Source organism: Oncorhynchus mykiss, chromosome 21 (assembly GCF_013265735.2).
Source record: "Oncorhynchus mykiss isolate Arlee chromosome 21, USDA_OmykA_1.1, whole genome shotgun sequence".
Classification (NCBI taxonomy): Eukaryota; Metazoa; Chordata; class Actinopteri; order Salmoniformes; family Salmonidae; genus Oncorhynchus; species Oncorhynchus mykiss.
In genome coordinates, this window is record NC_048585.1 from 62,250,759 (window position 1) to 62,275,442 (window position 24,684).

Genomic DNA, 24,684 nt, shown 5'->3' on the forward strand with positions numbered 1-24,684 from the left:
AGCATCAACCAGTGTGTCTTGCGACGGGTATACAGAGATGACCAGTTTACAGAGGAGTATAGAGTGCAGTGATGTGTCCTATAAGGAGCATTGGTGTCCTATAAAGAACATCTAGCTTCTAGAGAGCACCCTTACCTGCCGATCTATAAATTACATCTCCCTAAGCACGGGTAGGACGGTCTGAATCATGACGATCAAACACATGACATGGGTTCCTCAATATGTTTTTATTGAGTATAGTAAGGGACAGTCCTCTGCTAATATCTAATTGTATACTTTATATACATATATATATATATATATATACTTCTACATATACTTGTCCCAAAGACAAATACACACCACACAATCACTCACAGAAGAACAACACATGTTTAGTTAGTAGGGTGCCGCCCTGTGTGCGTGTCCCTGTGTGCGTGTCCCTGTGTGTGTCTACCGCGAGGCGAAGTAGGGCCTGATCTTCATGCAGATGGCTTTGAGAGAGTACCAGGATCCCTTCCAGTTCATCCACACCATGCCGTCATCCGTCCCGTGTTTTGCCATGTACCGGGTGTAAGCCCCGCCCCAGTAGTAACGGCCATTGGGATTGGCTGAGTGACACCTGTTGTACCACCAGCCACCGCCGTCCTCACGGGAGCACTGCTTGGATGGGTCACCTGGAGTCCTGTTAGAGGGGGAGGGGGGGTTAGAGAGGGGGGAGGTGGGAGAGAGGGGAGGTGGGAGAGAGGGGGGGGGGTGGGAGAGAGGGGGAGGAGAAGGGGGGGGGGGGATGGGGGAGGGTGAGGGGGGGAGGGGTGAGAGAGGGGTGAGAGAGGGGAGGGGGGAGAGGGGGGGAGACAGTGGGGGAAAGAGAGGGGAGGGGGAGAGAGGGGGGGTGAGAGAGAGAGAGGGGTAGGAGAGAGAGAGGGGGGGAGAGAGAGAGAGAGAGAGAGAGAGAGGGGGGGGTGAGAGAGGGGGTGAGAGTGGGGGGAGAGAGAGGGGAGGGGGGAGAGGGGGGAAGAGAGTGGGGGGAGAGAGAGGGGAGGGGGAGAGAGGGGGGTGAGAGAGAGAGAGGGGTAGGAGAGAGAGAGGGGGTGAGAGAGGGGGTGGGAGAGAGAGAGGGGGGTGAGAGAGGGGGGTGAGAGAGAGGGGGGTGAGAGAGGGGGGTGAGAGAGAGAGGGGTGAGAGAGAGCGAGGGGGGTGAGAGAGAGAAGGTTAGGTTAATCTATCTTAACCCATTAGTTGTCATTTATTGACTGATCAATCAACCAATCAACTAACCAACCAATCAACTAACCAACCTATCGTCCATTTCAATATCATCACAGAGAGAGAGACAGAGAGAGAGAGATGCAGAGAGAGAGAGAGACATGCAGAGAGAGAGAGAGATGGAGAGAGAGAGATGCAGAGAGAGAGAGAGAGAGATATGCAGAGAGAGAGTGCAGAGAGAGAGAGAAAGAGAAAGAGAAAGAGAGAGAGATGCAGAGAGAGATAGAGATGCAGAGAGATGCAGAGAGAGAGAGAAGCAGAGAGAGAGAGAGAGAGAGATGCAGAGAGAGATAGAAAGAGGAAGAGAAAGAGAGAGAGAGATGCAGAGAGAGAGAGAAAGAGAGAGAGAGAGAGAGAGAGAGAGAGAGAGAGAGAAAGAGAGAGAGAGAGAAAGAGAGAGAGAGAGAGAGAGAGAGAGAGAGAGAGAGAGAGAGAGAGAGAGAGAAAGAGAGAGACATCATCCCATACCAGTTATCGTTGTCTCTGTCGTAGGTGCTGAACATCATTCCGTTGTGGATGGTCATGGTCCGGTTCTCTCCAGACAGCTCCGTAGCCCCCTCCAGCATCACGTTACCGGCCGTACCAGAGTACCCGTTGATCGCCATCACATACCTGGACGCCTCGCTCTACAGAAAGGTGTTTTTTTTTTTTTACTATAGTCACATTTTAACAACAACATTCTCAGTGTTTTAAAGTAACCCAACCTAGACCCCAGAGATTGTGGAGATTTAGATTTCCACTATGATGCTAGTTCAGAAAGTATAGATTCTGTCTGTCTGTCTGTCTGTCTGTCTGTCTGTCCGTCCGTCCCTCCGTCCAACTGTATAGTAAAGGTACTGTTACAGCTGAAGTCGGAAGATTACATACACCTTAGCGAAATACAGTTAAACTCAGTTTTTCACAAATCATGGCATTTAATCCTAGTAAAAATTCCCTGTTTTAGGTCAGTTAGGATCACCACTTTATTTGAAGAATGTGAAATGTCAGAATAATAGTAGAGAGAATTATTTATTTCAGCTTTTATTTCTTTCATCACATTCCCAGTGGGTCAGAAGTTTACAAGCACTCAATGAGTATTTGGTAGCATTGCCTTTAAATTGTTTAACTTGGGTCAAATGTTTTGGGTAGCCTTCCACAAGCTTCCCACAATAAATTGGGTGAATTTTGGCCCATTCCTCCTGACAGAGCTGGTCTAACTGAGTCAGGTTTGTAGGCCTCCTTGCTCTCACACGCTTTTTAAGTTTTGCCCACAAATTTTCTATGGGATTGAGGTCAGGGCTTTGTGATGGCCACTCCAATCCCTTGACATTGTTGTTTTTAAGGCATTTTGCCACAACTTTGGAAGTGTGCTTGGGGTCATTGTCCATTTGGAAGACCCATTTGCGACGAAGCTTGAGATGTTGCTTCAATATATCCACGTAATTTTCCTACCTCATGATGTCATCTATTTTGTGAAGTGCACCAGTCCCTCCTACAGCAAAGCACCCCCACAACATGATGCTGCCACCCCCGTGCTTCACGGTTGGGATGGTGTTCTTCGGCTTGCAAGCCTCCCCCTTTTTCCTCTAAACATAACGATGGTCATTATGGCCAAACAGTTATATTTTTGTTTCATCAGACCAGAGAACATTTCTCCAAAAAGTACAATGTTTGTCCCCATGTGCAGTTGCAAATAGTGGTCTGGCTTTTTTATGGCGGTTTTGGAGCAGTGGCTTCTTCCTTGCTGAGGGGCCTTTCAGGTTATGTCGATATAGGACTCGTTTTACTGTGGATATAGATACTTTGTAGCTGTTTCCTCCAGCATCTTCACAAGGTCCTTTGCTGTTGTTCTGGGATTGATTTGCACTTTTCGCACCAAAGTACGTTCATCTCTAGGAGACAGAACGCGTCTCCTTCCTGAGCGGTATGACGGCTGCGTGGTCCCATTGTTTTTATACTTGAGTACTATTGTTTGTACAGATGAACATGGTACCTTCGGGCGTTTGGAAATTGCTCCTAAGGATGAACCACACTTGTGGAGACTTTTCTGAGGTCTTGGCTGATTTCTTTAGATTTTCCCATGATATCAAGCAAAGAGGCACTGAGTTTGAAGGTAGGCCTTGAAATACATCCACAGGTGCACCTCCAATTGACTGAAATTATGTCAATTAGCCTATCAGAAGCTTCTAAAGCCATGACATCATTTTCTAGAATTTTCCAAGCTGTTTAAATGCAGAGTCAACTTAGTGTATGTAAACTTCTGACCCACTGGAATTGTGATACAGTGAATTATAAGTGAAATAATCTGTCTGTAAACAATTGTTAAAAAAATGACTTGTGTCAGGTACAAAGTAGATGTCCTAACCGACTTGACAAAACTATAGTTTGTTAACAAGAAATTTGTGGAGTGGTTAAAAAACGAGTTTTAATGACTCCAACCTGAGTGTATGTAAACTAGTTTTAATGACTCGAACCTAAGTGTATGTAAACTAGTTTTAATGACTCCAACCTAAGTGTATGTAAACTAGTTTTAATGACTCCTAACCTAAGTGTATGTAAACTAGTTTTAATGACTCCTAACCTAAGTGTATGTAAACTAGTTTTAATGACTCCAACCTAAGTGTATGTAAACTAGTTTTAATGACTCCAACCTAAGTGGATGTAAACTAGTTTTAATGACTCCAACCTAAGTGTATGTAAACTAGTTTTAATGACTCCAACCTAAGTGTATGTAAACTAGTTTTAATGACTCCAACCTAAGTGTATGTAAACTAGTTTTAATGACTCCAACCTAAGTGTATGTAAACTAGTTTTAATGACTCCAACCTAAGTGTATGTAAACTAGTTTTAATGACTCCAACCTAAGTGTATGTAAACTAGTTTTAATGACTCCAACCTGAGTGTATGTAAACTAGTTTTAATGACTCCAACCTAAGTGTATGTAAACTAGTTTTAATGACTCCAACCTAAGTGTATGTAAACTAGTTTTAATGACTCCAACCTAAGTGTATGTAAACTAGTTTTAATGACTCCAACCTAAGTGTATGTAAACTAGTTTTAATGACTCCAACCTGAGTGTATGTAAACTAGTAAACTTCAGACTTCAACTGTACGTGTATATTTAACTGTTGGTACTGGGCGTGGCTGTGTTACCTGTATAGTAAACTGTTGGTACTGGGCGTGGCTGTGTTACCTGTATAGTAAACTGTTGGTGCTGGGTGTGGCTGTGTTACCTGTATAGTAAACTGTTGGTACTGGGCGTGGCTGTGTTACCTGTATAGTAAACTGTTGGTACTGGGCGTGGCTGTGTTACCTGTACAGTAAACTGTTGGTGCTGGGTGTGGCTGTGTTACCTGTACAGTAAACTGTTGGTACTGGGTGTGGCTGTGTTACCTGTACAGTAAACTGTTGGTGCTGGGTGTGGCTGTGTTACCTGTACAGTAAACTGTTGGTACTGGGCGTGGCTGTGTTACCTGTATAGTAAACTGTTGGTGCTGGGTGTGGCTGTGTTACCTGTATAGTAAACTGTTGGTACTGGGCTGTGTTACCTGTATAGTAAACTGTTGGTACTGGGTGTGGCTGTGTTACCTGTATAGTAAACTGTTGGTACTGGGCTGTGTTACCTGTATAGTAAACTGTTGGTACTGGGCGTGGCTGTGTTACCTGTATAGTAAACTGTTGGTACTGGGCTGTGTTACCTGTATAGTAAACTGTTGGTGCTGGGTGTGGCTGTGTTACCTGTATAGTAAACTGTTGGTACTGGGCTGTGTTACCTGTATAGTAAACTGTTGGTACTGGGCGTGGCTGTGTTACCTGTATAGTAAACTGTTTGTACTGGGCGAGGCTGTGTTACATGTATAGTAAACTGTTGGTACTGGGCGTGGCTGTGTTACCTGTATAGTAAACTGTTGGTACTGGGCGTGGCTGTGTTACATGTATAGTAAACTGTTGGTACTGGGCGTGGCTGTGTTACCTGTATAGTAAACTGTTGGTACTGGGCGTGGCTGTGTTACCTGTATAGTAAACTGTTGGTACTGGGCGTGGCTGTGTTACCTGTATAGTAAACTGTTGGTACTGGGCGTGGCTGTGTTACCTGTATAGTAAACTGTTGGTACTGGGCTGTGTTACCTGTATAGTAAACTGTTTGCACTGGGTGTGGCTATGTTACCTGTATAGTAAACTGTTTGTACTGGGCGTGGCTGTGTTACCTGTATAGTAAACTGTTGGTACTGGGCGTGGCTGTGTTACCTGTATAGTAAACTGTTTGTACTGGGCGTGGCTGTGTTACCTGTATAGTAAACTGTTGGTACTGGGCGTGGCTGTGTTACCTGTATAGTAAACTGTCTGTACTGGGCGTGGCTGTGTTACCTGTATAGTAAACTGTTTGTACTGGGCGTGGCTGTGTTACCTGTATAGTAAACTGTTTGTACTGGGCGTGGCTGTGTTACCTGTATAGTAAACTGTTGGTACTGGGCGTGGCTGTGTTACCTGTATAGTAAACTGTCTGTACTGGGCGTGGCTGTGTTACCTGTATAGTAAACTGTTGGTACTGGGCGTGGCTGTGTTACCTGTATAGTAAACTGTTGGTACTGGGCGTGGCTGTGTTACCTGTATAGTAAACTGTCTGTACTGGGTGTGGCTGTGTTACCTGTATAGTAAACTGTTGGTACTGGGCTGTGTTACCTGTATAGTAAACTGTTTGTACTGGGCTGTGTTACCTGTATAGTAAACTGTTGGTACTGGGCTGTGTTACCTGTATAGTAAACTGTTGGTACTGGGCGTGGCTGTGTTACCTGTATAGTAAACTGTTGGTACTGGGCGTGGCTGTGTTACCTGTATAGTAAACTGTTGGTACTGGGCGTGGCTGTGTTACCTGTATAGTAAACTGTTGGTACTGGGCGTGGCTGTGTTACCTGTATAGTAAACTGTTGGTACTGGGCGTGGCTGTGTTACCTGTATAGTAAACTGTTTGTACTGGGCGTGGCTGTGTTACATGTATAGTAAACTGTTGGTACTGGGCGTGGCTGTGTTACCTGTATAGTAAACTGTTGGTACTGGGCGTGGCTGTGTTACCTGTATAGTAAACTGTTGGTACTGGGCGTGGCTGTGTTACCTGTATAGTAAACTGTTGGTACTGGGTGTGGCTGTGTTACCTGTATAGTCAACTGTTGGTACTGGGCGTGGCTGTGTTACCTGTATAGTAAACTGTTGGTACTGGGCGTGGCTGTGTTACCTGTATAGTAAACTGTTGGTACTGGTGTGGCTGTGTTACCTGTACAGTAAACTGTTGGTACTGGGCGTGGCTGTGTTACCTGTATAGTAAACTGTTTGTACTGGGTGTGGCTGTGTTACCTGTATAGTAAACTGTTTGTACTGGGCTGTGTTACCTGTATAGTAAACTGTTTGTACTGGGCGTGGCTGTGTTACCTGTATAGTAAACTGTTTGTACTGGGTGTGGCTGTGTTACCTGTATAGTAAACTGTTGGCACTGGGCTGTGTTACCTGTATAGTAAACTGTTTGTACTGGGCGTGGCTGTGTTACATGTATAGTAAACTGTTGGTACTGGGCGTGGCTGTGTTACCTGTATAGTAAACTGTTTGTACTGGGTGTGGCTGTGTTACCTGTATAGTAAACTGTTGGTACTGGGCGTGGCTGTGTTACCTGTATAGTAAACTGTCGGTACTGGGCGTGGATGTGTTACCTGTATAGTAAACTGTTGGTACTGGGCGTGGCTGTGTTACCTGTATAGTAAACTGTTGGTACTGGGTGTGGCTGTGTTACCTGTATAGTAAACTGTTGGTACTGGGCGTGGCTGTGTTACCTGTATAGTAAACTGTTGGTACTGGGCGTGGCTGTGTTACCTGTATAGTAAACTGTTGGTACTGGGCGTGGCTGTGTTAGCTGTATAGTAAACTGTTGGTACTGGGCGTGGCTGTGTTACCTGTATAGTAAACTGTTGGTACTGGGCGTGGCTGTGTTACCTGTATAGTAAACTGTTGGTACTGGGCGTGGCTGTGTTACCTGTATAGTAAACTGTTGGTACTGGTGTGGCTGTGTTACCTGTACAGTAAACTGTTGGTACTGGGCGTGGCTGTGTTACCTGTATAGTAAACTGTTGGTACTGGGCTGTGTTACCTGTATAGTAAACTGTTGGTACTGGGTGTGGCTGTGTTACCTGTACAGTAAACTGTTGGTACTGGGCGTGGCTGTGTTACCTGTATAGTAAACTGTTGGTACTGGGCGTGGCTGTGTTACCTGTATAGTAAACTGTTGGTACTGGTGTGGCTGTGTTACCTGTACAGTAAACTGTTGGTACTGGGCGTGGCTGTGTTACCTGTATAGTAAACTGTTGGCACTGGGCTGTGTTACCTGTATAGTAAACTGTTTGTACTGGGCGTGGCTGTGTTACATGTATAGTAAACTGTTGGTACTGGGCGTGGCTATGTTACCTGTATAGTAAACTGTTGGCACTGGGCTGTGTTACCTGTATAGTAAACTGTTTGTACTGGGTGTGGCTATGTTACCTGTATAGTAAACTGTTGGTACTGGGCGTGGCTGTGTTACCTGTATAGTAAACTGTTGGTACTGGGCATGGCTGTGTTACCTGTATAGTAAACTGTTGGTACTGGGTGTGGCTGTGTTACCTGTATAGTAAACTGTTGGCACTGGGCTGTGTTACCTGTATAGTAAACTGTTTGTACTGGGTGTGGCTGTGTTACCTGTATAGTAAACTGTTGGTACTGGGCGTGGCTGTGTTACCTGTATAGTAAACTGTTGGTACTGGGCGTGGCTATGTTACCTGTATAGTAAACTGTTGGCACTGGGCTGTGTTACCTGTATAGTAAACTGTTTGTACTGGGCGTGGCTGTGTTACATGTATAGTAAACTGTTGGTACTGGGCGTGGCTGTGTTACATGTATAGTAAACTGTTGGTACTGGGCGTGGCTGTGTTACCTGTATAGTAAACTGTTGGTACTGGGTGTGGCTATGTTACCTGTATAGTAAACTGTTGGTACTGGGTGTGGCTGTGTTACCTGTATAGTAAACTGTTGGTACTGGGTGTGGCTGTGTTACCTGTATAGTAAACTGTTTGTACTGGGCGTGACTGTGTTACCTGTATAGTAAACTGTTTGTACTGGGTGTGGCTGTGTTACCTGTATAGTAAACTGTTGGTACTGGGCGTGGCTGTGTTACCTGTATAGTAAACTGTTGGTACTGGGCTGTGTTACCTGTATAGTAAACTGTTGGTACTGGGCGTGGCTGTGTTACCTGTATAGTAAACTGTTGGTACTGGGCGTGGCTGTGTTACCTGTATGGTAAACTGTTTGTACTGGGCGTGGACCTTGTTGCCAGACCAGTCCTCCATCTCCATGAGGACCTCAGTGGGACCCTGCTTGGTTAGCTGACTGATGCGTTCGTTACCCAGCCAGTACTCCCCTGTCACATGACACAGGACAAACACAGGGTCAGTGATATCATTTAACAATAGATGAATGGCAGTGGACAGCAGTATCCAGTATCCAATGTTACCTGAACCTGAATTGAGTGATTCTAAATGCCATTGACCCCGGTAACTATTGACAGTTGTTTTACCATTTGTTTGTTCTCACCTGGAGTGCTGCAGTGTCCCTTCCCGACGTCGAAGGCGATATTCCCGAAACCGCTGCGGTAGTTGTCCCAACGCCGGCCGAAATCTACAGAACCATCCATCCTGTTCTGAATAGTGGTCCAGCCTGGAAGGGGACATAGAGAAGAAGAAAGAGGACAAGACATTCAGAGACACTTACAGGAGAAATTAGGGTTAAGTGGCTTGCTCAAGGGCACAACGACAGATTTTCACCTAGCCAATTCAGGGATTCTTACCAGCGACCTCTTGGTTACTAGCCCAACGCTCTTAACCACTAAGGTGAATGGAGAACTGTCTATCGAGGGAATGTGACAGAGGATGTGAGGTTGAGGAGGGAGGGTGGGAGGGACAGGCTGGTAGAAGAATAGAGAGAAAGGGGGTGGTAGAGAGAGAAAGAGAGGGGTGGTGGAGAGAGAGAGAGGGAGAGATGGGGAGAGAGAGAGAGAGACAGAGAGAGAGAGAAGGTAGAGAGAGAGAGAGAGAGAGAGAGAGACGGAGAGAGACAGAGAGAGAGATGGGGGTGGAGAAAGAGAGAGAGGGGAGAGAGAGGGGGTGGAGAGAGAGAGAGAGGGAGAGAGGCGAGAGAGAGAGAGAGAGAGAGAGAGAGAGAGAGAGAGAGAGAGAGAGAGAAAGAGACAGAGAGAGAGAGAGAGAGAGAGAGAGAGAGAGAAACAGAGAGAAACAGAGAGAAACAGAGACAGAGGGGGAGAGGGAGAGAGAATGACAACCACCCACCTCCATTCTGAGTGGTCTGGTCACAGTAGACTTTGTAGGGCTGGTAGAAGGAGTCAGGCTGGACCAGATACATCCCAGAATCCCTTCCTCCTTTCCTGTAGATGTCCTCACACTCCTTACCTGGAGGTCAGGAAGGAGAGACACATTTAGTCCACAGGATCCAGCCTGGGAAACCATCGTAACTTTAGGCCAAGATAACCACCCCTCCCCACCCACAAAACCACCCTCCCCACCCACAAAACCACCCCTCCCCACCAACAGAACCACCCCTCCCCACCCACAGAACCACCCCTCCCCACCCACAGAACCACCCCTCCCCACCCACAGAACCACCCCCCCACCCTCAGAACCACCCCTCCCCACCCACAGAACCACCCCTCCCCACCCACAGAACCACCCCTCCCCACCCACAGAACCACCCCTCGCCACCCACAGAACCACTTCTCCCCACCAACAGAACCACCAACCCCCCATCCAGAGAACCGCCCCTCCCCACCCACAGAACCTCACCAGAGACAACAGGTATGGGGCAGGAGACGGTGCACTGCTCCCTGCATTCGTCTCTCTGGGCCAGGATGGCCTTCTCCACTCTCTGGATCTTCATGCGGATCTTCTCCAGGACTCCCTGCAGGATCCTGTGGGTTTAGACGAATAAGGAGAACAAGCAGAAGAAGACAAAATACGTTATTAATTAATATCCCCTCCAACACACACACACACACACACACACACACACACACACACACACACACACACACACACACACACACACACACACACACACACACACACACACACACACACACACCTGATGTTAGATGGGAACACGGTGTCTATAGCCTCCTTTGCATAAACATGCTGGGTCTCCAAGTCATCTGTGTACTGACTCACCAGGTCACCATTCTCTGTAGAGGAGAGAGGGAGGGGTGAGAGAGGGGGAGGGAGGGAGGGAGGGAGGGAGGGAGGGAGGGGGAGGGAGGGAGGGGTGAGAGAGGGGGAGGGAGGGGCGAAAGAGGGGCGAGAGAGAGGGAGGGAGGGGCGTGAGGGGCGAGATAGACGGCGAGAGAGGGGATCGAAGGGGTGAGAGAGGGGGAGGGAGGGGCGAAAGAGGGGCGAGAGAGAGGGAGGGAGGGGCGAGAGGGGCGAGAGAGAGAGGGAGGGAGGGGCGAGAGACAAGGAGGGGCGAGAGAGGGGCAAGAGAGAGGGAAGGGCGAGAGAGGGGCGAGAGAGAGGGAGGGAGGAGGGGCGAAAGAGGGGGAGGGGGAGGGAGGAGGAGGGTGAGGGCTAAGGCATTGTTTCCTAACCTCGTTTTAACCAGTAACATCTCACAGATGAGCGGTATCACTGTGTGTTTGTCACCTCCGTCTTACCGTTGCTAACCAGCTGTCTCTCTCTCAGCGCTGAGGACATTCCGTCTACGTAGTTATAGATGGTGTTAGAGGATCTCGACAAGTCGTCAACATCCTTCTGCATCCTCCTGACTTCCTCTTTTACGCTCCTCTCTTGTTTCAGTATGGCCGTCTTCAGCTCACAGCCTGTAGGACACAGCACCCCCTGTAGGGCCGGAGGAGGACGGAAACACTGGGTAATGTAGATGCTAAGGAAGTGTTTCCGCTGTGACCGTAAGATCTCTATGGTAGAGATGATAGTTGCTAATGCTAAGGAAGTGTTTCCGCTGTGACCATAACATCTCTATGGTAGAGATGATAGTTGCTAATGCTAAGGAAGTGTTTCCGCTGTGACCATAGGATCTCTATGGTAGAGATGGTAGTTGCTAATGCTAAGGAAGTGTTGTCTCCATAGCCCGTAAGACACAAGGGACTGCGTGATTAACTAGACTTGATCAATCAATGTAGAGAGGCTGGATTAATGTAATTGTTGTGATCAGTGGAGAGGGTATGGATTAATGTAATTTATGGCATCAATATCAATGATTAGGTATTGATGAATGATGGTTGATCATAGTCAAGTGTAGTCAAAAGCACACAACACCGCACCGTCTGTTCAGAATATACAACCTAACACCTCACCGTCTGTTCAGAATATACAACCTAACACCTCACCATCTGTTCAGAGGCATGTGTACATCCCCCAGCCTCCGGTTGCTCTTCTTTCTCCTGCTCTGTGCCTCTGGCGGGAGCCTCCGTGGGTCGCCCCCGGTAATGGCTACCACCACTGATGGGAGCGGGGTTGTTGCGGGCGGGGGAGTAGGTCTCACGCCCCTTGGACAAGGGTCGGTGGCCGCGAGGGTCCACCACTGTTTTGGGCTGCGGGGGGAAGGAAGGAAGAGAGAGAGAGAAAGCGAGAGAGAGAGAGAGAGAGACAGAGAGACAGAGAGAGAGAGAGACAGACAGACAGACAGACAGACAGACAGACAGACAGACAGACAGACAGACAGACAGACAGACAGACAGACAGACAGACAGACAGACAGACAGACAGACAGACAGACAGACAGACAGACAGAGAGAGAGAGAGAGAGAGAGTTTGGGATTACATTTTGTAGAGGAATTCGGTGTGAAGGAACAGTGTGAAGGTCTCTAGTTGAAACACGAATTAAAGAGATTCACTTACATCAGTCTTATCACCCTGTGAAAGATAAACAACATACAAACATTAGCGTTAAAAACAGGACAAATTTAATTAAAAAATTAAAAAATGAAACATAAAAATGTGCCATTAAAAGTTATTATAAACTACATTTATTATATATGAGAATATCATTATTGCAACAAATTACAATGTTAATGCTATTTCAGAGGGTTCAGAGAGTGGAAGACAGTAGTCAGTTAATTAGTTAATAGACCAATAAGAAAGAGAGTTCCAAGCCTCTCTGCCAATAACAGCTGGTTTTCAGTTTTCCCCTCCCCACTCAGACCACTCCCAGAGAGTCCTAACTAAATTCTTGCTTGTGAAATTGATCTTTGCTAAGAAGCTATTCTTGTTTCTTTTTGACCATTTTAACTGAAAACAATCGCAGTAAGGTACTTCATTGTTACCAGAAATGATTTGATATTAAGATTAAAACAGCTGCATTTGACCGTTACGGTAGTAATAATAATTTTAAAAAATATTGTAAATATATTTTTTTATATATATATATATATATACACACTACTGTTCAAAAGTTTGGGGTCACTTAGAAATGTCCTTGTTTTTGAAAGAAAAGCACATTTTATGTCCATTAAAATAACATCAAATTGATCAGAAATGCAGTTAATGTTGTAAATGACTATTGTAGCTGGAAACGGCAGATTTCTAATGGAATATCTACAGAGGCGAACAGAGGCCCATTATCAGCAACAACCACTCCTGTGTTCCAATGGCACGTTGTGTTAGCCAATCCAAGTTTATCATTTTAAAAGGCTAATTGATCATTAGAAAACCCTTTTATAATTATATAAGCACAGCTGAAAAGTGTTGTGCTGTTGTGCTTTAATAAGCAATAAAACTGACCTTCTGTAGACTAGTTGAGTATCTGGAGCATCAGCATTTGTGGGTTCAATTACAGGCTCAAAATGGCCAGAAATAAAGACCTTTCTTCTGAAACTCATCAGTCTATTCTTGTTCTGAGAAATGAAGGCTATTCCATGCGAGAAATTGCCAAGAAACTGAAGATCTGGTACAACGCTGTGTACTACTCCCTTCACAGAACAGAGCAAACTGGCCCTAACCAGAATAGAAAGAGGGGTAGGAGGCCCCGGTGCACAACTGAGCAAGAGGACAAGTACATTATAGTGTCTAGTTTGAGAAACAGACGCCTCACAAGTCCTCAACTGGCAGCTTCATTAAATAGTACCAACAAAACACCAGTCTCAACGTCAACAGTGAAGAGGCGAGTCTGGGATGCTGGCCTTCTAGGCAGAGTTGCAAAGAAAAAGCCATATCTCAGACTGGCCAATAAAAATAAAAGATTAAGATGGGCAAAAGAACACAGACAGGAATAGCATCCCGGAATAGTCATTTACAACATTAACAATGTCTACACTGTATTTCTGATCAATTTTATGCTATTTTAATGGACAAAATTAATATTTTTCTTTAAAAAAAAAGGACATTTCTAAGTGACCCCAAATTTTTTGAACGGTACACACATATAGAGAGAGATGTAGAGAGAAACAGAGAATCAGAGAGAGAGAGAGAGAGAGAGAGAGAGAGAGAGAGAGAGAGAGAGAGAGAGAGAAACAGAGAAACAGAGAGAGAGAGAGAGAGAGAGAGAGAGAGAGAGAGAGAGAGAGAGAGAGAGAGAGAGAAACAGAGAATCAGAGAGAGAGAGAGAGAGAGAGAGAGAGAGAGAGAGAGAGAGAGAGAGAGAGAAACAGAGAAACAGAGAGAGAGAGAGAGAGAGAGAGAGAGAGAGAGAGAGAGAGATGTAGAGAGAAACAGAGAGAGAGAGAGATTCAAGCAATAAGAATAAGACACAAAATGTCAGTAATATTCCATTCAAGATTTAAAAAAAATACTGAACTCATAATAGTGTTACTGTATAGTTCAACTTGTGCTTAAAGCCTCCTTGTCCATCTATATACATTACCATGTCATATTCGTCGTAGTCGTCTTGACAACGGACAGCATAGACACACAGGCAGAGTAGCAGTAACCACTTCATGTTCGCGTTAGATGGTGTCTCAATAAAGTTTCTGCCTTTGAAAATCAACAGATTTCAGTGGAGGACACAAACGTATTTAAACCTGTCCCACGTTTAAAGCACCTCCCTCTCTCTCTCTCTCTCTCTCTCTCTCTCTCTCTCTCTCTCTCTCTCACACACACCCTCTCGATCAAGTTCCCTCTAACCACTGGTTTAGGAGTGTACCCTCCCTCAATTCTAAACTTAACCACTATGGACATTGAATGTAAACCTGACCTTAAACCTATGAATGTGGTCCGAATGTCATGTCAACCTATGGGCTCTAATCTGGAGCAGAACTTTGTTATATCACCTCCATGGGCTCTAATCTGGAGCAGAACTTTAGAATGTCCCCCTATGGGCTCTAATCTGGAGCAGAACTTTATTATGTCCCCCTATGGGCTCTAATCTGGAGCAGAACTTTATTATGTCACCCTATGGGCTCTAATCTGGAGCAGAACTTTAGAATGTCACCCTATGGGCTCTAATCTGGAGCAGAACTTTATTATGTCCCCCTATGGGCTCTAATCTGGAGCAGAACTTTAGAATGTCACCCTATGGGCTCTAATCTGGAGCATAACTTTATTATGTCACCCTATGGGCTCTAATCTGGAGCAGAACTTTATTATGTCCCCCTATGGGCTCTAATCTGGAGCAGAACTTTATTATGTCCCCCTATGGGCTCTAATCTGGAGCAGAACTTTATTATGTCACCCTATGGGCTCTAATCTGGAGCAGAACTTTATTATGTCCCCCTATGGGCTCTAATCTGGAGCAGAACTTTATTATGTCCCCCTATGGGCTCTAATCTGGAGCATAACTTTATTATGTCACCCTATGGGCTCTAATCTGGAGCAGAACTTTAGAATGTCCCCCTATGGGCTCTAATCTGGAGCAGAACTTTATTATGTCCCCCTATGGGCTCTAATCTGGAGCAGAACTTTATTATGTCCCCCTATGGGCTCTAATCTGGAGCAGAACTTTATTATGTCCCCCTATGGGCTCTAATCTGGAACATAACTTTATTATGTCACCCTATGGGCTCTAATCTGGAGCAGAACTTTATTATGTCCCCCTATGGGCTCTAATCTGGAGCAGAACTTTATTATGTCCCCCTATGGGCTCTAATCTGGAACATAACTTTATTATGTCACCCTATGGGCTCTAATCTGGAGCAGAACTTTATTATGTCCCCCTATGGGCTCTAATCTGGAGCAGAACTTTATTATGTCCCCCTATGGGCTCTAATCTGGAACATAACTTTATTATGTCACCCTATGGGCTCTAATCTGGAGCAGAACTTTATTATGTCACCCTATGGGCTCTAATCTGGAGCAGAACTTTATTATGTCACCCTATGGGCTCTAATCTGGAGCAGAACTTTATTATGTCACCCTATGGGCTCTAATCTGGAGCAGAACTTTATTATGTCCCCCTATGGGCTCTAATCTGGAGCAGAACTTTATTATGTCACCCTATGGGCTCTAATCTGGAGCAGAACTTTATTATGTCCCCCTATGGGCTCTAATCTGGAGCAGAACTTTATTATGTCACCCTATGGGCTCTAATCTGGAGCAGAACTTTATTATGTCCCCCTATGGGCTCTAATCTGGAGCAGAACTTTATTATGTCACCCTATGGGCCCTAATCTGGAGCAGAACTTTATTATGTCACCCTATGGGCCCTAATCTGGAGCAGAACTTTATTATGTCACCCTATGGGCCCTAATCTGGAGCAGAACTTTATTATGTCACCCTTTGGGCTCTAATCTGGAGCAGAACTTTAGAATGTCACCCTATGGGTTCTAATCTGGAGCAGAACTTTATTATGTCCCCCTATGGGCTCTAATCTGGAGCATAACTTTATTATGTCACCCTATGGGCTCTAATCTGGAGCAGAACTTTATTATGTCACCCTATGGGCTCTAATCTGAGCAGAACTTTATTATGTCACCCTATGGGCTCTAATCTGGAGCAGAACTTTATTATGTCACCCTATGGGCTCTAATCTGGAGCAGAACTTTATTATGTCACCCTATGGGCTCTAATCTGGAGCAGAACTTTATTATGTCACCCTATGGGCTCTAATCTGGAGCAGAACTTTATTATGTCCCCCTATGGGCTCTAATCTGGAGCAGAACTTTATTATGTCACCCTATGGGCTCTAATCTGGAGCAGAACTTGATTATGTCACCCTATGGGCTCTAATCTGGAGCAGAACTTTAGAATGTCACCCTATGGGCTCTAATCTGGAGCAGAACTTTATTATGTCACCCTATGGGCTCTAATCTGGAGCAGAACTTTAGAATGTCACCCTATGGGCTCTAATCTGGAGCAGAACTTGATCATGTCACCCTATGGGCTCTAATCTGGAGCAGAACTTTATTATGTCACCCTATGGGCTCTAATCTGGAGCAGAACTTTAGAATGTCACCCTATGGGCTCTAATCTGGAGCAGAACTTTGTTATGTCACCCTATGGGCTCTAATCTGGAGCAGAACTTTAGAATGTCACCCTATGGGCTCTAATCTGGAGCAGAACTTGATTATGTCACCCTATGGGCTCTAATCTGGAGCAGAACTTTATTATGTCACCCTATGGGCTCTAATCTGGAGCAGAACTTTATTATGTCACCCTATGGGCTCTAATCTGGAGCAGAACTTTATTATGTCCCCCTATGGGCTCTAATCTGGAGCAGAACTTTATTATGTCACCCTATGGGCTCTAATCTGGAGCAGAACTTTATTATGTCACCCTATGGGCTCTAATCTGGAGCAGAACTTTATTATGTCACCCTATGGGCTCTAATCTGGAGCAGAACTTTATTATGTCACCCTATGGGCTCTAATCTGGAGCATAACTTTATTATGTCACCCTATGGGCTCTAATCTGGAGCAGAACTTTATTATGTCACCCAATGGGCTCTAATCTGGAGCAGAACTTTATTATGTCCCCATATGGGCTCTAATCTGGAGCAGAACTTTAGAATGTCACCCTATGGGCTCTAATCTGGAGCATAACTTTATTATGTCACCCTATGGGCTCTAATCTGGAGCAGAACTTTATTATGTCCCCCTATGGGCTCTAATCTGGAGCATAACTTTATTATGTCACCCTATGGGCTCTAATCTGGAGCAGAACTTTATTATGTCACCCTATGGGCTCTAATCTGGAGCAGAACTTTATTATGTCACCCTATGGGCTCTAATCTGGAGCAGAACTTTATTATGTCACCCTATGGGCTCTAATCTGGAGCAGAACTTTATTATGTCACCCTATGGGCTCTAATCTGGAGCAGAACTTTATTATGTCACCCTATGGGCTCTAATCTGGAGCATAACTTTATTATGTCACCCTATGGGCTCTAATCTGGAGCAGAACTTTATTATGTCACCCTATGGGCTCTAATCTGGAGCAGAACTTTATTATGTCACCCTATGGGCTCTAATCTGAGCAGAACTTTCTGTTAATTGAAGTGCATTCCTGGGGCAGCAGGGTAGCCTAGTGGTTCGAGTGTTGGACTAGTATCCGAAAGGTTGCAAATTCAAAACCCTGAGCTGGCAAGGTACAAATCTGATGTTCTGCCCCTGAACAAGGCAGTTAACCCACTGTTCCTAGGCTGTCATTGAAAATAAGAATTTGTTCTTAACCGAGGTTAAAAAATAAATAAAAAATCTAGATGTCTACCTCATGAAGCTGGTTGAGAGAGTGCCACGTGTGCAAAACTGTCATCAAGGCGAAGGGTGACTACTTTGAAGAATCTAAATTTAAAAAACATATCTTGAATTGTTTAACACTTTTTTGGTTCCTACATGATTCCATATGTGTTATTTCATAGTATTGATGTCGTAGGCTGCTAGATCAAATCACCGAGCTGACAAGGTAAAAAATCTGGCATTCTGCCCCTGAACAAGGCAGTTAACCCACTGTTAATGGCTGTCATTGTAAATAAGAATTTGTTCTTAACTGGCTTGCCTAGTTAAATAAAAAATTCATAGTTTTGATATCTTCACTATTCTACAATGTAGAAAATAGTAAAAATAAAGAAAAACCCTGGAATGAGTAGGTGTGTCCAAACTTTTGACATGTGCTGTACGTGCATTTCTCTACCCTTCCAATTGATTTAAGGCAATCGTCGTTATTTCCCGATAGCTGAGTAGTCACCCAGTTGACAGAACAGGTTTGTTTGATCACGGTGTTTACCTGGATGGGGCCATCATACCTCCACCCACTAAATGTCCACGCTGGAGATCGAAAACCAAACACACACTTTGGACTGCGTGATCGACGCAGGACATTCAGCCTGAGCCTGTTGTGTATTCACTAGGAACCAAACAGAAGTAAACCGGACCAAACTGGACCAAACGGGACCAAACTGGACCAAACGGGACCAAACGGGACCAACCGGCAGTGGTTTTTAGTACTTACGTAATATACTTTTTAAGTACTACTTTAGTGGTGTTTTTGGGGTATCTGTACTTTACTTGTTAACATTTTTGACAACTTTTACTTTTAAATCCACTACATTCGTAAACAAAACAATGTACTTTTTATTCCACACATTTTCCCTGACACCTAAAAGTGTCATTTTACATTTAGAACACTCAGGGAGGACAGAGTTACGGCACCTGTCAGTATAACACTTGGTCGTCCCTACTGCCTCCGATCTGGCGGACTCACGACACACAACTACTGTGTTCGTAAATGATGTCTGAGTGTTGGAGTGTGGCCCCTGTCAGTCCGTCTGGTTTGCTTCATATCAGGAATTTGATGAATAGCTTTTACTTTGTACTTTTACTCAAGTATGACGATTGATTACTTTTTCTACCACTTTACCACTGTAGAATTAAAGCCAAGTAGTATTTTACTGGTTGACTTTTACTTGAGTCGTCTTCTATTAAGGTGTCTTTACTTTTACTCAAGTATGACAATTGAGTACTTTTTCCACCACTGCCAAACGGGACCAAACAGGACCAAACAGGACCAAGTGGGACCTAACGGGACCAAACGGGGCCAAACGGGACCAAGTGGGACCAAACGGGGCCAAGTGGGACCAAACGGGGCCAAGTGGGACCAAACGGGGCCAAACGGGGCCAAACGGGACCAAGTGGGACAAAAAGGGGCCAAGTGGGACCAAACGGGGCCAAGTGGGACCAAACGGGGCCAAGTGGGACCAAACGGGGCCAAACGGGACCAAGTGGGACCAAACGGGGCCAAACGGGACCAAGTGGGACAAAACAGGGCCAAGTGGGACCAAACTGGGCCAAGTGGGACCAAACGGGGCCAAGTGGGACCAAACGGGACCAAGTGGGACCAAACGGGGCCAAGTGGGACCAAACGGGACCAAGTGGGACCAAACGGGGCCAAGTGGGACCAAACGGGGACAAACGGGGCCAAGTGGGACCAAACGGGGACAAACAGGACCAAACGGGGTCAAGTGGGACCAAACGGGGCCAAACGGGACCAAACAGGGCCAAACGGGGCCAAACAAGGAGAGACCTACATGACCTACATTTGTCTAATAAGAAACTCTTGTTTTTGTTGCAAAATGTTTTCAGTTGGGAATTGTTTTGTTATGATTTTATACAGTGTGCACTAATGAATACACTCCAGGACTGCCCAGGTAGAATTGGTTCATACTCTTTCTGTTTAAAAGGAGGAAACGTTGTTTTTGGACTTGTGTTGAAAGACTGCAGTTGGATTTGGTCATAGTTATCATTCTGCCAGTAAAATGGCATCAAAGAAATGATTGAGTAAGCAGGTATTACCTCCGCAACTTGATCAATCATTCACAAAACACTGTTCTGTTGTCCATTATCCAAGAGTTCCAACTAACATATTGGTCTTCAGGTAAATCACCTGTCTGTCTGTCTGTCTGTCTGTCTGTCTGTCTGTCTGTCTGTCTGTCTGTCTGTCTGTCTGTCTGTCTGTCTGTCTGTCTGTCTTTCTGTCTGTCTGTCTGTCCGTCTGTCTGTCTGTCTGTCTGTCCATCCATCTGTCTGTCCATCCCTCCGTCCATCCATCTGTCTCTGTCTGTCTGTCTCTCTGTCCATCCGTCTGTCTGTCTGTCTGTCCGTCCGACTGTCTGTCTGTCTGTCCATCTGCCTGTCCGTCCGTCTGACTGTCTGTCTGTCTGTCCATTCATCTGTCTGTCCATCCATCCCTCCGTCCGTCTGTCCATCTGTATGTCCGTCCATCCATCTGTCTGTCTGTCTGTCCGTCTGTCTGTCTGTCTGTCCGTATGTCTGTCTGTCCGTCCGTCCGTCCGTCTGTCCGTCCGTCCGTCCGTCTGTCCGTCCGACTGTCTGTCTGTCTGTCTGTCCGTCCGTCCGTCTGTCTGTCTGTCTGTCTGTCTGTCTGTCCATCCATCTGTCTGTCCATCCATCCTGTCACGACTTCCTCCGAAGTCGGCCCTTCTCCTTGTTCGGAGGCAACACTGTTCACTTCTAATATGCGATTCAACAGTATTTCAATTCAAGGGGCTTCTTTGCCATGGGAAACCTATGTTTACATTGCCAAAGCAAGGGAAATAGATACTAAACATTGATATCTTTGTCTTGTCTTTTACTCATGTTGTACATTTATTGCCATAATAAAACAACGTGTCCTATTTTCACACTATTGATTGACTGATAACAGAAATATCCATGCTTATCAGACTTGATATCGATTGACTCCGTTTGTAAATATTGACCATTTCACCCCACAAAATAAGACTGAACTTCTTGATGCATAACATCCTTAACGTTACTATGGTGGAGGGTATAATTATAGTATCATATTATAACGTCATGCACTACAAATAACACAACTGAAAAGACAAATAAATTGTATTTATTGACATAAATATTTGTGGCTGCTTCACATCATGTAGTGTTGTCTCTACCTTCTTGAACCTTGTGCTGTTGTCTGTGCACAATAATGTTTGTACCATGTTGATGTCATGTGTTGCTGTCATGCTGTTGTCATGTGTTGCTGCCATGCTGTGTTGTTGTCTTAGGTCTCTCTTTATGTAGTGTCTCTCTTGTCGTGAAGTGTGTTTTGTCCTATATATAATAAAACATATCCCAGCCCCCTGTCCCCGCAGGATACTTTTTGGTATGATGTCATTGTACATAAGAATTTGTTCTTAACTGACTTGTCTAGTTTAAATAAAGGTTCAATAAAATGAAAATAAATCGATCAAGCACCTTTTTTACGCTTTTTCTATGAGGCTGTCTTACGTAAACTACGTAATGTAAGTGGAATTCTTACGTTGGCAGCGCAGCTGTCAGTTTCTAAGTCGAGTTGTGTGTTTAGCGAGCCGGCTAGCTAGTTAGCTACAATAACAACAGGAGATATGGCTGGACTTCAACCCCAGGTAACGCTTATATGGTTAGCTTCTGCTTACAACGGCCTGTGTTATTAGCTAGTTAGCTAAACAATTAACGTTAGCTACTGTTTACAACCAGGTGAATTGACAGCATGCATAACGTGGTCGTAAGCTAAATGCTAGGTAGCTAGCGGTTCCCAATGTGTCGTTGTGTCTAACCTGAAAATATCTAGATAGATTATTCTACTACGACAGGGTGTGTGGCAACATAAAAAATGCGTCTTGGATTCAGTCCTTCTCCATACGTTTTGGTTGATAGCTGCATAGCTAGTAATCATATGATTTTATTTATTTTTTATTATTATTATTTTTAGATCAACGCTAGTTAACCACCTATTGTTGACGTTTGTAATCAACACGTCATCTAGGTTAACGTTGGCTAACGTAAAGTGAGCTAGATCTCGTAAATATCACACATCTGCTTGTTTACAAGTCTAGAGTAACGTGTAACGTTACTATAAATGACTCCCTTCGCTAAGAAATGGGCTAGATCTGGGGTGTATTCATTACGCCTATTCTGTAGCAAAACGGAAGCAAACAGAACGAAATGGGGCGGGACCTAGATTAATTTGTCCAATAGACACTCACGTTTTGCTCTGTTTGCTTCCGTTCGGTAAACGGTTTCCGCAATGAATATTCTCTCTTCTCTTGATTGTGACAACCCCCCACCCCTCTCTCTCCTCTCTTCTCTCTCTCTCTTTTCATCTCAATTCAATTTCGATTTAAAGTCTTTATTGTCATGGGAAACATATCTTTACATTGCCAAAGCAAGTGAAATAGATAATAAACAAAAGTGAAATAAACAGTAAAAAATTAATAGTAAACATTACACTCACAGAAGTATCAAAATAATAAAGACATTTCAAATGTCATATTATGTCTATATACAGTGTTGTAACGATGTGCAAATAGTTAAAGTACAAAACGGAAAATAAATAAGCATAAATATGGGTTGTATTTACAATGGTGTTTGTTCTTCACTGGTTGACCTTTTCTTGTGGCAACAGGTCACACATCTTGCTGCTGTGATGTCACACTGTGGTATTTCACCCAGTAGATATGGGAGTGTATCAAAATCGGGGTTTGTTTTTCAAATACTTTGTGGATCTGTGTAATCTGAGGGAAATATGTCTCTCTAATATGGTCATACATTTGAAGAGGGCACGGCAAAATCTTTTCCCCCTCAGGAGACTGAAAAGATTTTGCATGGCTCCTCAGATCCTCTAAAGGTTATACAGCTGCACCATCGAGAGCACTGGTTGCATCACTGCCTGGTATGGAAACTGCTCGGCCTCCGACCGCAAGGCACTACAGAGGGCAATACGTACGGGCCAGTACATCACTGGGGCTAAGCTGCCTGCCATCCAGGGCCTCTACACCAGGCGGTGTCAGAGGAAGGCCCTAAAAATTATCAAAGACTCCAGCCACCTTAGTCATAGACTGTTCTTTTTTTGTTAATTCTTTCCAATGTGTCAAGTAACTATCTTTTTGTTTTCTCATGATTTGGTTGGGTCTAATTGTGTTGCTGTCCTGTGGGGTCTGTTTGTGTTTGTGGACTGAGCCCCAGGACCAGCTTGCTTAGGGGACTCTTCTCCAGGTTCATCTCTATGTATAGTTGAAGTCGGAAGTTTACATACACTTAGGTTGGAGTCATTAAAACTCGTTTTTTAACCACTCCACAAATTTCTTGTTAACAAACTATAGTTTTGTCAAGTCGGTTAGGACATCTACTTTGTACCTGACACAAGTCATTTTTCCAACAGTTGTTTACAGACAGATTATTTCACTTAAAATTCACTGTATCACAATTCCAGTGGGTCAGAAGTTTACATACACTAAGTTGACTGTGCCTTTAAACAGCTTGGAAAATTCCAGAAAATTATGTCATGGCTTTAGAAGCTTCTGATGGGCTAATTGACATAATTTGAGTCAATTGGAGTACCTGTGGATGTATTTCAAGGCCTACCTTCAAACTCAGTGCCTATTTGCTTGACATCATGGTAAAATCAAAAGAAATCAGCCAGGTTTGTCTGTGACGACCGGTCTCTATAGCCAGACTGTCCTCTCTGGGCAGCCAGGTTGGTCTGTGACAACCGGTCTCTATAGCCAGACTGTCCTCTCTGGGCAGCCAGGTTGGTCTGTGACGACCGGTCTCTAAAGCCAGACTGTCCTCTCTGGGCAGCCAGGTTGGTCTGTGACAACCGGTCTCTATAGCCAGACTGTCCTCTCTGGGCAGCCAGGTTGGTCTGTGACGACCGGTCTCTATAGCCAGACTGTCCTCTCTGGGCAGCCAGGTTGGTCTGTGACAACCGGTCTCTATAGCCAGACTGTCCTCTCTGGGCAGCCAGGTTGGTCTGTGACGACCGGTCTCTATAGCCAGACTGTCCTCTCTGGGCAGCCAGGTTTGTCTGTGATGACCGGTCTCTATAGCCAGACTGTCCTCTCTGGGCAGCCAGGTTTGTCTGTGACGACCGGTCTCTATAGCCAGACTGTCCTCTCTGGGCAGCCAGGTTTGTCTGTGACGACCGGTCTCTATAGCCAGACTGTCCTCTCTGGGCAGCCAGGTTTGTCTGTGACGACCGGTCTCTATAGCCAGACTGTCCTCTCTGGGCAGCCAGGTTGGTCTGTGACAACCGGTCTCTATAGCCAGACTGTCCTCTCTGGGCAGCCAGGTTGGTCTGTGACGACCGGTCTCTATAGCCAGACTGTCCTCTCTGGGCAGCCAGGTTGGTCTGTGACGACCGGTCTCTATAGCCAGACTGTCCTCTCTGGGCAGCCAGGTTGGTCTGTGACGACCGGTCTCTATAGCCAGACTGTCCTCTCTGGGCAGCCAGGTTTGTCTGTGATGACCGGTCTCTATAGCCAGACTGTCCTCTCTGGGCAGCCAGGTTTGTCTGTGACGACCGGTCTCTATAGCCAGACTGTCCTCTCTGGGCAGCCAGGTTTGTCTGTGACGACCGGTCTCTATAGCCAGACTGTCCTCTCTGGGCAGCCAGGTTTGTCTGTGACGACCGGTCTCTATAGCCAGACTGTCCTCTCTGGGCAGCCAGGTTGGTCTGTGACAACCGGTCTCTATAGCCAGACTGTCCTCTCTGG

At 45.3% G+C, this 24,684-nt stretch overlaps 2 protein-coding genes across 5 annotated transcripts in view; one reads left to right on the forward strand and one right to left on the reverse strand.

Annotated features, from left to right (window-relative positions):
- Positions 1-210: 210 nt before the first annotated feature.
- On the reverse strand, positions 211-14,280 carry LOC110536443 (fibrinogen beta chain). The gene is made up of 11 exons (XM_036958357.1): positions 14,125-14,280; positions 12,165-12,179; positions 11,654-11,857; positions 10,961-11,144; positions 10,399-10,495; positions 10,101-10,225; positions 9,591-9,710; positions 8,839-8,961; positions 8,538-8,665; positions 1,717-1,874; positions 211-664 (listed from the first exon to the last, which is right to left on the reverse strand). Exons 1-11 carry the CDS (start codon positions 14,197-14,199, stop codon positions 433-435), a joined length of 1,461 nt encoding a protein of 486 aa, XP_036814252.1. The 5' UTR covers positions 14,200-14,280; the 3' UTR covers positions 211-432.
- Positions 14,281-21,476: 7,196 nt separating this feature from the next.
- The window catches only part of rnf175 (ring finger protein 175), a 33,678-nt gene continuing 30,470 nt past the window's right edge, over positions 21,477-24,684 (forward strand). For 3 of the 4 annotated variants that reach the window (XM_036958359.1, XM_036958361.1, XM_036958358.1), the window contains exon 1: positions 21,477-21,576. In XM_036958359.1, coding sequence (XP_036814254.1) covers positions 21,556-21,576 — 21 coding nt within the window. In that variant the 5' untranslated portion in view covers positions 21,477-21,555. The remainder of the gene's footprint in view (positions 21,577-24,684) is intronic. The other variant, XM_036958360.1, reaches the window with a different exon arrangement.

Bases quoted from the DNA above. Each gene is read 5' to 3' on its own strand.
- LOC110536443 (XM_036958357.1), bottom strand. From the start codon at position 14,199: ATGAAGTGGTTACTGCTACTCTGCCTGTGTGTCTATGCTGTCCGTTGT. The intron at 9,711-10,100 runs GTGAGGTTCTGT...CCTGACCTCCAG, and splicing joins CCCCATACCTGTTGTCTCTG to GTAAGGAGTGTGAGGACATC. The intron at 8,962-9,590 runs GTGGGTGGTTGT...GTCCCCTTCCAG, and splicing joins CCAGACCACTCAGAATGGAG to GCTGGACCACTATTCAGAAC.